Here is an 11,747-nt window from a genome sequence, read left to right on the forward strand (position 1 = left end):
GTCTATGTATACTTCCCATCATTAGCCCCAGAGCTGGAGGTGGTAGGGATTCCCATGACCCCATATTCATTGATGTTCGAAGGCCCGCACCGGCCGAGACCTCGAGAGACCCTCCTTCGCCTGCGACAGTACTTTGACACTGTGCGACATTCAGAGGTACTTCAGAACTTTCAGTTCTTTTCAATTTCATCTTTGATTTGCTCTGTATATTCTCGATTTCTGATCGGTTTATGCATTTGTCATCCGCAGATCACATGGCAGCCCTGGGTGTGTTTGGGTGATGGTCTCCGTCTTCAGTACACCGGAGCGTCGGACATCTCCCAATATAGGGTCCTGCTCGAAGGGCCGGTTGGCAGGGCCTGGTTCCTGGGGGAACGCTTTCTGCGCCAGGTATGGGGGTATCTTTCTCAGGATATTTCTGCAGTACCTCCAGCCAGTATGCGGACTGCTGACAGGCTCTCTAACTCGGAGGTAGTCGGCGCCATGCTGGGCAGTGATGCTTTGCTATATATTGAGGAGGGGGACTACGCCACTTACCGTCACATATATTTGATGCCTCCATTGACGGGAGCTCATATCCCGATGATGAGGCCTGCCGGTATGTCATCCTCGGGCCAGGCTCGGGCTCGGGCTGCAGACGCCCCTTCTACTGGCAGGGCTGGTACATCTAGAGGCGGGAGTAGACCGGTTCCTCCGACTCCGTCGATTCATCCTCATCCCGGATGGCCAGATATGCCGACTGAGTTGATGGCGTGGCAGTATGGGGCTATCTCTCCGACCCCGATCCCGCTAGAGCCTCCGATGCCCAGTGATCGATACGCCATTGATCCGGACTCACCGCCGGTATGCTCCACTTTTTCATTCATCATTCAGATGTTTAGACATTCTTTTGTTCACTGACGATTATGAGCTCATTTTTGCAGCCATCGCGAGGGTACATGGAGGAGGTGGTTGGACTGGTGGCCACACTCGAAGGCATGGTCCTACGTAGGGAGGCACAGTTGTCTGTCGCGGGCATTCAGGTACCCTTCAGTTTTCTGGCATTTATCATACTTCTGATGACATGCTGATTTCTACTGTATCGATAGACTACTTGTGTAGAGCACATCTGACACACACCTCACTTGTACACTGTATTTATATGCACCCACTTCACGTAGCCTTTGCTTGTATCTGCATCTGATGTACATATTTGGACTGATGTATTTGAATTGAACTCTTTGTTTTCAGATGCCTTCATGGTCCGATCAGCCGCAGACCAGGCCACCTGGGCCTCCTTGGGGAGCTGGGCCATCTGGGCCTTTTCAGGGAGCGGGGTCATCTCGGCCTTCCCGAGGAGCCGGGCCATCTAGGCCTTTTCGAGGAGCTCGAGGAGGGCCTGTCCGCAGACGCAGGGCTCACGTTGTGGAGGTGGAGCCTGATGAGGAGGAGGAGGATGTTGAGGAGGAGGAGGAGGCTACCGATCGTCAGTCTGAGACATCTGCTGAGGAGGGAGGCTCCGGTTTTGGCTCGGGGAATAGAGGTGAGGCTGAGGGGGATCCTGAGGATGACAGCTCCGACTCAGATGATGGTGCGGAGGTTGTCCCGCAAAAGAGGATGAGGCGTGCTTCTCGTTCCCGCTCCCGAGGACTTTGATGCGGCTATTTCCTGCTTTATTTTTCTTTTTTACTAGTAGTTTGTAGCACTTTGCACATTGTTAGCCAGTTTTATTTTTTGTAAAACTTGTACCTTTGTTTGTTGTAAAGCATGATGAAATGAAATAGCTTTTGAAAAAGGTGTTCGTATTTTAGCATCGTATCGCATCAATTTATTTTGCACAAGAATGAAATTGAATGGAAATGCGCATTGTGTAATCACCAAGTCAGGTAGTGAACCGACGCAACAAACTAAACAACTCAACTTACTAAGATATAACAGGACCTTAGAAAGTTTACAACTCGATAAGCAAAATGCAACAACTCGATAAACAAAACTCAACAACAACAAAGTGTACTTCTGACGATCTGGGCATCGGAGTGCATCCGAAACGGAGGGAGATGAAGGCCTTTGACTCCCCCATTGCATGGAAATGCTTGGAACTTTCCTTCGAAGAGTAAAACATGGCCAAGGAGATACACTGCAGCATTGCCAGCCATCCTTGGAAGCCGGCCGGCCATTTTTGTGGAGAGAGACAGCTGGCCGGCCATTTCTGCAAAAAGTAAATGGCTGGCCAGCCAGAAAAGGTGGCCGGCCGGCCATTCAGTCCTGCAGCCACCAGATTTTTGACACGTGTCCCCGTGAATAGTATTTTCCTTTCTATAAAAGCCTCAACTTCGGGAACATTCATTTCACCTTAGTTTTAGACAAAGATGGAGGCCTTTCTCGTAGAGAATGTCACATCTTGGATTTCTTCTCTAGATGGCTCGGAAAAACTGAATTTCCGGGGTTTCGGCTTGAATGCACTATTCACGCTGAGCCGTACTCCGTTACAGCTTCCTTTTCTCCATGCCGTGGCAAGGTTCTGGAATCCAGTGACGCATGTTTTTAGCTTTGGCGGCCAAGAGATGTGCCCCACTTTCGAAGATTTTCAGGTTTTGATGGAGTCTGAGTGCTCTGAAGTGATCTTGCCCCAGCTCCGTTTTGGCCATGCTCAGGCTTTAGGGCGGATGTGTGGGCTCACGGCGCATGATGCTCGATCTTTAATCTGCAGTGGGGAACTGGACATCCTTGGCTTGATCCATCGTTTTTCCGACGCTGGTGACCGCAGCAACCATTATTGGCAGGGTTTCCGGCAACACGCCCTCTGTTTATGTTTGTTGTCTCACTTTTTGCTTTCCTCGGGCTTCGGCGGGGCTACCATTCGCCTGATTGAAGTCGCCCAAGGTTTGAGAGAAGGAAAGAGCTGTATTGCCATGACCTTGGCCGAGACATTGATGGGCTTAGATTCTGTCTATCGCCGGGAGGCGACTAGGTTTGCTGGGAGTCCACTGCTGCTGCAGGTAATGTTTCCCACCCGTCCTTACATATATATCTGCTCACATCACTCGACCCTCAGGCTCGTTTTTTCTCACAAAACCCTTGTCTTACTTTTCCCTCATCGTACATCTCTCTGTTCTTTATTCTCTCATTTTCCATCCCTCCCCTAGGTATGGTTAATGGACAAGTTGCAGGTTGTGGACTCTTGCCCGGCCTATTCAGCTCGAGGCTACTTCTTTCGGCAGCGCCTAGTCAATGCTCTTGACGAAAGGTGGTGGTTCGATTGGATGTGCAATTTGTCCGCAGACGGCATTGCTTGGCGTTGCCCTTGGCTCAACCTCCCGGCAATGAGTTATAGCATGTCTCGGCTGATTGGGATCCAATTGATTGGTCTAACCCACTGCGTATTCTATTTTCCGTTCCGGTTCCTGCGTCAGTTTGGTCATGATCAGACTTGTCCACCGGAGGGGATTGAGTATCCAGCTGCTTTCCCGGTCCGGGGTGCACAACTTGCCCGATATGCCACGGCATGGAGGACTAGAGAGCTCCTGGCCCCTGCTCCAACTTTCAGTTGCATTTTATCCGATGAGTGCTTGGATTGGCTTAATGAAGAGGCACAGGTTGGGCCTAGCTTGGCATCAGATGCTCCGTCCAGCTCTGGGAGGGGACGCAGAGATACTTGATTCAACTATGCCCCAAATTTATTGCTTATTTAGCATTTCCAAGTTTTCTTCACGAATGTACTAAAAAAAAAAGCAACCTCGATTGTAATGCAAGAGCAGGAGAACTCTATTTTGAAATCAATGAAATTGAAAGTTATGGTACTGAAAATTTTCCACTTTTGGTCCAAAAAATGGTCTTAGTTGTAAAAAGATTAAAAAGTCAGCTTTTATTAAAACTTTTCAAAACTATTTTCGATGTGGATCAGAATTGGACACGCCGAAAGTCTGTCACTGAGATGCACAACCCCAGATCCCTGCAACTGGAAAGTTGCCCCTAGTCTGAAAAACAAAGCGGCACTTCATAGCAACGGAAAGTTGCCCCTTGTCTAAGTAACTTTGCGCCGTCGCGGCAACGGAAAGTTGCCCCTAGTTTGAACAGCACTGTACCGGAGATCACGATAAATGCTGATGGATAAAGATGACTGAGATGATCAAGATGGACAGAGTTGATCGGGGAAAAGTTTACGGCTGAACTTCAAGGTGAAGTTGCCTACGTATCCCAAAGATGGGAATCAAGCCTTACGTAGTTCAGGCTGAGGTTCACTCGGGTATTTTCACTCTCCTTTTGCGCTCTAACTTTTGCCAAGGCCGCCCTTTGCGGGTTTTCAACCTTGCGAGCTCAGTTTTTATATTTTCTAATTTTTTGTGCTCTGACTTTTGCCTAGGTCGCCCTTTCGGGTTTTCGGCCTAGCGAGCCTCTCAAGGATAGTATTTCTTCAACTTGTCCATATTGATCGGTTGTGAGAACTCCAAGCCATCTAGATCCATCAGAACCACAGCCCCACCTGACCAGATAGCTTTGATGATGTAAGGACCAGTCCAATTGGGTTTGAACTTGCCCCTTGGGTCGTGGATGGGAGCTCGGTTGTCTTTGAGCACCAAATCTCCTTCTTTCAGATTCCTGGACTTAACTTTCTTGTTGAAAGCCCGGGCAATTCTGCGTTGATAGCCTTGGATGTGGTACAGTGCTTTCAGTCTTCTTTCATCAAAGAGCATGAGTTCTTCGAATATGCTTTGCTGCCAATCTGCTTCGGCTATCTGGCATTCAGCCAATACTCGTAACGACGGAACCTCAATCTCAATGGGTAGAACAGCCTCCATTCCATAGACCAATGAATATGGAGTTGCTCCAGTAGAAGTTCTGATTGAAGTCCTGTAGCCCCACAGAGCAAATGGCAGCTTGTCTGGCCAATCCCGATAGGTTCCCACCATCTTCTGTAGTATATGCTTGATATTCTTGTTGGCGGCCTCAACCGCTCCATTGGTCTGCGGCCGGTATGTAGATGACTTATGGAAAGCCACATTGTATTTCTCCAACAAGTCTATCACTTCTTTCTTGAAGTGGGAACCATTATCTAAAATTATCTCGTTTGGCACCCCGTAGCGACAGATGATGTTGTTCCTGATGAACTTTGCGACGTGCGACGCCTTCAACACCGCGTATGATTGGGCCTCGACCCACTTTGTGAAATAATCTATCGCTACTAGGATAAACTCATGCCCGTTTGACCCCTTCGGGGTAACAGCTCCGATCACATCAATTCCCCAGACTGAAAAAGGCCACGGCGAAGTCATGTTGTACAGTTTTGACGGCGGGATGTTCATGCGATTTGCATGAATTTGACACTTGTGGCATCGCCGAACAAAGCTAATGCAATCCTCCTCCATGGTTGACCAGTAGTAGCCCTGTCTGAGGATCTTTCTGGCCAGCATCACTCCATTCATGTGTGCACCGCACTCCCCCCCATGGATGGCTTCCATCAGGCGTTTTGACTCTTCAGCTTCTACACAGAGCTTATGCATTCCCAGATGACCCCTTTTGTACAAATTTCCCCCGCAGATAACGAACTGAGCAGCCATTCTTCTGACAGCCCTCTTATCTTTGGCGTTTGCCCCTAGTGGATACGTCTCCTTTTCCAAGAAGTTCCAGATGTCGTAATACCAGGGGTTGCCGTCTTGAACCTCATCTATGGCGGAAATTGACTCGTATGCTGGCACGAACTTCTGATCAATAATGACTGGACGCATCCGGACTCCGGACGGGATGTCTATCATAGAAGATAGAGTTGCTAATGAATCTGCAAACCTGTTGTTCTCTCTCACGAGGTGGGTGAAATTTAGTTTCTCAAACCGAGGAATTAGCAGATCCAAGGTTTGGTGGTAGATTATCATCCTTTCCTCTTTGACCTTCCAATCTCCTTTTGCTTGAGACACAACAAGGTTCGAGTCCCCAATGACGTCCAACCGTCTCGCCCCTAGTTCTAGGGCTGCTTCCAGGCCAGCAATACATGCCTCATACTCTGCTTCATTGTTGGAAACTTTGAACCGGAGCTTGAATGCTAAAGGGATACGGGAATCATCAGGTGCTATCAGCAACACCCCTATCCCATACCCATACTGGTTTGACGCTCCGTCAAAGTACATCGTCCAAGTTTCATCTTCGACGTGCAGAATGACTTCATCTGGGAATAGATACTCAACCGCTTCATCCCCCTCAACCGGGTGGTCGGCAAGGAACTCCGCTACCACTCTCCCTTTTACTGACTTGCGCGTTACATACTTCAAATCAAATTCGGAGAGCAACAGCAGCCAGCGAGCCAGCCTACCCGTAAGTGCTGGTTTCTCGAAAAGATATTTGATGGGATCCAAACGCGAAACCAACATTACAGAGTGGGCTAACAGGTAGTGCCGCAGCTTCCTGGTTGCCCATACCAAGGCCAAACAAGCCTTCTCCAGCGGTGTATAGCGGGTCTCGTAATCCAGCATCTTTTTGCTCAGATAGTATATGGCCCTTTCCACTTTGTCTTCTGACTCCTGCGCGAGCATGCAGCCCATGGTAGTCTCAGTTACCGAAAGATACAATATCAACGGCCTCCCTGGCTCTGGTGGTGACAACACGGGTGGGTTCTGTAGATACTCTTTGATCTGCTCAAAAGCTGCTTGACATCGGCCGTCCCATTGGAATTTCTTTCCTTTCTTCAGGAGACCAAAAAGTGGTTCACAAGTCAAGGTTAATTTAGAAATAAACCGTCTTATGAATTGCACTTTACCTAGAAAGCCTCGCACCTCCTTTTCAGTCCTTGGTGGTGGCATTTCTAAGATGGCCTTGATTTTGGAAGGGTCGACCTCGATGCCCCTTTGTGTGATCAGAAACCCTAGCATCTTCCCTGCTGTAACACCAAACGTGCATTTCTGGGGATTCAGTCGCAGCCGAAACTCTTTGATCCGTTGAAAGAATTTTTGTAAGGCGGTGTAGTGGCCCTCTCTATCTTTGGACTTGACAATCATGTCGTCCACGTACACCTCGACCTCTTTATGGATCATATCATGCAATATTGTAGTTGCTGCCTGTTGATACGTAGCTCCAGCATTTTTCAACCCGAATGGCATCACTCTATAACAATATGTACCCCACGGGGTAGTGAACACAGTCTTCTCCCGGTCTTCGGGTGCCATTACTATCTGATTATAGCCTGAGAAACCATCCATAAACGAAAGCAAGGCGTGTCCTACCGTGAAATCCACCAATTCATCAATGTGTGGCAAGGGAAAGTCGTCCTTCGGACTGGCCCTGTTCAAATCTCTGAAGTCTACACAGACCAGAATTCTGCCATCCTTCTTTGGCACCGGAACAATGTTGGCCAACCAAGTTGGATATTCAGATACCAGCAGGAACCCTGCGTCAATTTGCTTGGTGACCTCTTCCTTAATTTTGAGATCCTTAATTTTGAGAGCCCAGTCCGGGCGAATCCTTCTGAGTTTCTGTTTGACAGGGCGGGCCTCGGGGTCAAGAGGGATCCGGTGCTGTACAATCTCAGGATCGATTCCAGGCATGTCTTCGTAGGACCACGCGAAAACATCTTTGAAATCTTTTAATAAAGCGACTAAGCGCTCGCGCTCCTCCGAAGACAACGTGGACCCGATCTGGACCAGCCGCGGGTCCTTCTCAGTACCAACATTCACAGTAGTGATTTCATCCATTAAAGGTTTAACAAATCTTTCCTGCTCTTGATCAATTAATCGTTGCAAAACTTGGGGAATTTCTTCCTCGCTGTTTTCATCAAAATTTTGAAAATCCTGATTTAAGCAATAAATCAAAGGCACAGAAAAATACTCGGAAACCACATCCACATCATTCTCATTAAATACTTCCAAGCCGTCAGATTCCTCTGTTACAACAGACTCAAAAGAAAATGAAAAAGACGACCTAGACAGGACTGTGGCATCCGGGTTATCACCCCTAGGATTACCGGACTCAGACTCAGTCGAGCTGGAATCTGATTCTGACGCACAAGATTCGGTAGAATCAGATTCCGGCTCACCACCTGACCCGGAACTGCTAGATAAAAAGCCTTCTTCATACTGCCAGATGAGAGAAGGTGCGATAGATGCATCCAAGATCGGCGTTGGAAAGCCCGCAGCTATTTCATCTCCAATCACAGAAACCGAAGAGTTATCCCTCAAGCACTCTTGGCCGATCGGAGGATCTGATAGTAGACTCGCCAGTGCTACCCCCATTTCAAGCTCTGTGCTCTCAGGATCCACTGTTTCACATTGCTCAACCTCAGTTGGTGGGTCTGTCTGCGCTTCGGCAACGTCACCCCCAGATAATTGTATGTCGAAGAAGATTTCAAAACCAGGCATGCACGTCCCCTCCGCGTTTAGCCATGGCTCCGGGAAGCCACAGAATGGAAAATCTTCCCCCTCCCGGACGAAGCGTCCGTTTAGGGTACCCCAGATGGGCCTGTGCATTAACTCAAATAGCTTCCCGGCCTTCTTTGCCCTGGCCCTTCCGGCCATTTCTTTTCCTTTCCTCACCCAATCCTCCTTGGTGGGCAGATAACCCAGTCCAAAGGCGTGAGGGTTGTGTGGCACTTCGGCCAACACTGAGACGCCCTTCCGGCCGCTTCTCCCTAATCCCATCCCGGGGATATGTTTTAGCTTGTTCATGAGGTAGATAGATTGAGCACTAACGTACATGCCCTCATTCACAGCCATGACATTCTGCACCACTTGAGCCTCGGCCAAAGTGAACCCCGACAAAAACACATCCTCCGTACCGTGCTCAATCTCCAAGACAGGTGTAGACACTTCCGGCGGCGGATGGATTGATGAATTCCCGAAAACTATCGCTACCCCTTTCCCGTGGGGGTACTTTAGCATTTGATGTAGAGTGGAAGAGACTGCTTTGACCTGGTGCAACCACGGTCGCCCCAAAAGTAGGTTAAAGGTTGCGGGAACGTCCAAGATATGAAATTCGACACTGTGTTGTCCTGGACCAACCTTGGTTTGAATTTTAACAGTCCCCATCACTTCTCTGCTGGTATTGTCGTATGCTCTGATTACTTGGGTAGTTGGGACGAAGTCCACGGGTTTCAACCCGATTGCATATGCCGTTCTGGTCGGGCAGACATTAATCGCAGACCCGGTATCAACAAGTACCACCGGTATCCACTTATCTCTACATTCCACAGAAATATAGAGAGGTTTGTTATGACTTGTGCCCTCAGGCGGTAGTTCCTTGTCCGAAAAGGTTAATGCCGGGGAACCTCCTCCCGGAAAAACCAGCCCAACCAGCTGTTCAGGCGTGGTGTCTATGGAGAGTTTGGACTTGTCCATAGCAGATAGGACAGCTTCTCTGTGCACTCGTGATGCCATTAGCAGTCCCCAGATGGAGATGTCTGCTTGTATCTTTTTTAACTGTTTCAGCACAGCTTCATCTTCAATCTGCTTCTCCTTCTGTTTCTCCGCCTCTCTATCCTTCCCGGATGCTTCGGGTTGGTCTAGGTGTGGTGGCTTGAAGTACCGCCCACTTCTTGTCATGTGATCTACTTCATCAAGATACCAAGTATCATCCGGCTGGCCACTTCCCCAGTCTTCATCGGTGTGGGCAAGACACAAATCGTCATCTTCCCACCACATTCCGCTGGCAGCCAACAGACACCTGTCTGGCTCCGGTCCACTCGCACCCTCAGTGCTCTCTGTCCATATGCTCGCAGCATTGTCTGTCTTTGTGCACACAGCACTTTCAGTCCCCTCAGGGCCCTTTGCCTTCCTGGCTCTCTCAGTAGCCTCAAACTTTTCTTGTTCCAACTGCGTCAGTACAGCTGTTTGTTCAACAGTTCCCATATCCATAATGCCTATGTCCCGAGCGGAATTCTTAACACCGGCGCTCTCCGGCGGTACAACTTGACTTTCGGCCGTTCCGGCCACAACTGATATTTCTGCCCCTGCCGGGCTCTGTTCTGGTTGGGCTTCCCCCACTGCATCCGGTTGATCTTCGAGCCATCCCGTGGCCTCCTCTGATCCCTCATAATCATACCAGTTAATCGACGCATCCCCCAGTTCCTGGTCCTCGAGAAATTGCAAGTTAGCAAAGTCCTCCTCTACGGCTGTCAGCTCATCTGCCCATAGCCCAGATCCATCCCCTCGGATCATGCATAGTTCTCCTGTCTCTGGCAATTCTACACTTAGCCCAATTCGGCTCGTTGATAGGATGTGCTTGCTTGGATCATAGGCTCCCCCAGCAAAATTCTGCCCAGTCCCAGATTCAACAATCTCCTTCTCTCCCAAAATCTGCCCTGCCCTGTCTTCGACGGTCACCACCATCGGTTCTGGTTGGGTTTTGGAGATGTCCACCATGCACAAGAAATCAGTGCAATCGGGGAGGAGCACCTCCGGCTTGGGTAGGTGGGTGGGCGTAATATAGATGCTAGGATCGTAAGATGCGACCCCAGTCTGGATGAAATTAATTCTGTTGGGAGGGGGAGGCTGGTTATGTGGTGGGAAAGGGTTGGTTGTGACATTGGGTTTATCAGGAGGCGCGATCACCTGTTTGTCAATAAGATCTTGGATCTCATGACGCAATCTGTAACAACGGTCGGTGTCATGACCGTGTTGTTGGTGATATGCACAGTATTTTGACGGGTCGTAAGAGGGGGGGAGTGGATTCGGCAATGGCTTTGGTTCCAGGGGTTTTAAATGATTTTTTCTGATTAATATTCCCAGAACCTTGGTCAGAGGCATATATAGTGGGGTAAAGGTTCTTTGGCCTCGTGGTTGGAATCGGTTGTTTTGTGTATTGCTTCCGGACGCGCCGGAGAATGGTGTGGCAGTCATGGGCCTTGGAGGGGGAAGGGGAGTGGTGGTGACCATACTAACTTCCGAGGCTCTCGTATTTGCAGCGCCGCTCGGGCCTGCATTGTTGTTGCGGTTGAAGGTCCTCCTCAGTTGTTCTCTGTCGTGGTCAAACAGACCTTGTTTCATTGCATCTTCGATTTGCACCCCCATATCATGTAAATCTGCGAAAGTAGGGAAGGGGACTACAATCATTCTCTGCATTAACTTCGGGTGGAGATTGCGCACAATCATCCGGATTTGATCTTTGTCAGTAGGCCTTAAAGTCATCGTTGACGCCTTTGCCCTCCATCGGATCACAAAGTCCGAGAAAGATTCCTTGGGCTCTTGCCTCGTCGTTTCAAGATCACGGGTTGTGATCTCGATCTGAGTGTTGTATGAATATTGTGCGACAAAGGCCTCAGCCATTTCATCCCAATTCTTTTTCACTTCATCTTGTAATCTTGCGTACCAATGGGAGGCCACACCCGACAGGGTTCGGCCGAATAGTGAGAGCTTCTGTGGTCGTGTAAGGCCCATTGGCCGCAAGACATCCGCAAACAGTCGGATATGGACCATGGGGTCGCCGGTCCCGTCAAAACGGTCGATTTGTGGCATTTTGAACCTATCGGGGAGTGTTACGGCCTCCTCGGTATATCCATCTTCGATATCCGGCATAGCCTTGACCCCTTGGGATTTCTTGAAGAGCTTCTCCAGTTTGCTCAATTTCAGAGCCGTATGATCAACCTCGACCTCGAAGGGAGAGTCCGGGTGATTGGATGTATGGACCTTGGACAGTTGTGGTGGAAGCGGGGGCGGAGCTGGCCCCGTTGGAAGACTCGTGTCCTCTTGTAAGTTTTGGACATTTGGTAGGGTATTCTGGGCATTTGGTGGGGCGTTCTGAACAGTAGGTGCCTGCTCAGGTAACGGAGCCCCTGCCGGAGGAGGGATTTG

At 49.3% G+C, this 11,747-nt stretch overlaps 1 protein-coding gene across 1 annotated transcript; it reads left to right on the top strand.

Moving 5' to 3' along the window:
- The first annotated feature begins 255 nt into the window (after positions 1 to 255).
- LOC145799466 (uncharacterized) lies at positions 256 to 1,774 on the top strand. The gene is made up of 3 exons (XM_082889054.1): positions 256 to 843; positions 924 to 1,022; positions 1,231 to 1,774. The coding sequence occupies exons 1-3, from the start codon at positions 439 to 441 to the stop codon at positions 1,633 to 1,635; spliced, it is 909 nt and encodes a 302-aa protein (XP_082745180.1). The 5' UTR covers positions 256 to 438; the 3' UTR covers positions 1,636 to 1,774.
- The last annotated feature ends 9,973 nt before the right edge of the window (positions 1,775 to 11,747 follow it).

This window comes from Camellia sinensis, chromosome 9 (assembly GCF_055761805.1).
Source record: "Camellia sinensis isolate YWXY chromosome 9, ASM5576180v1, whole genome shotgun sequence".
NCBI classification, from domain to species: Eukaryota; Viridiplantae; Streptophyta; class Magnoliopsida; order Ericales; family Theaceae; genus Camellia; species Camellia sinensis.

What these genes read in the sequence shown, in the direction of transcription:
- LOC145799466 (XM_082889054.1), top strand. Translation starts at nt 439, where the DNA reads ATGCGGACTGCTGACAGGCTCTCTAACTCGGAGGTAGTCGGCGCCATG. An exon ending in TTGATCCGGACTCACCGCCG is followed by an intron (nt 844 to 923) that starts GTATGCTCCACT and finishes TCATTTTTGCAG; the next exon opens with CCATCGCGAGGGTACATGGA. An exon ending in TGTCTGTCGCGGGCATTCAG is followed by an intron (nt 1,023 to 1,230) that starts GTACCCTTCAGT and finishes CTTTGTTTTCAG; the next exon opens with ATGCCTTCATGGTCCGATCA.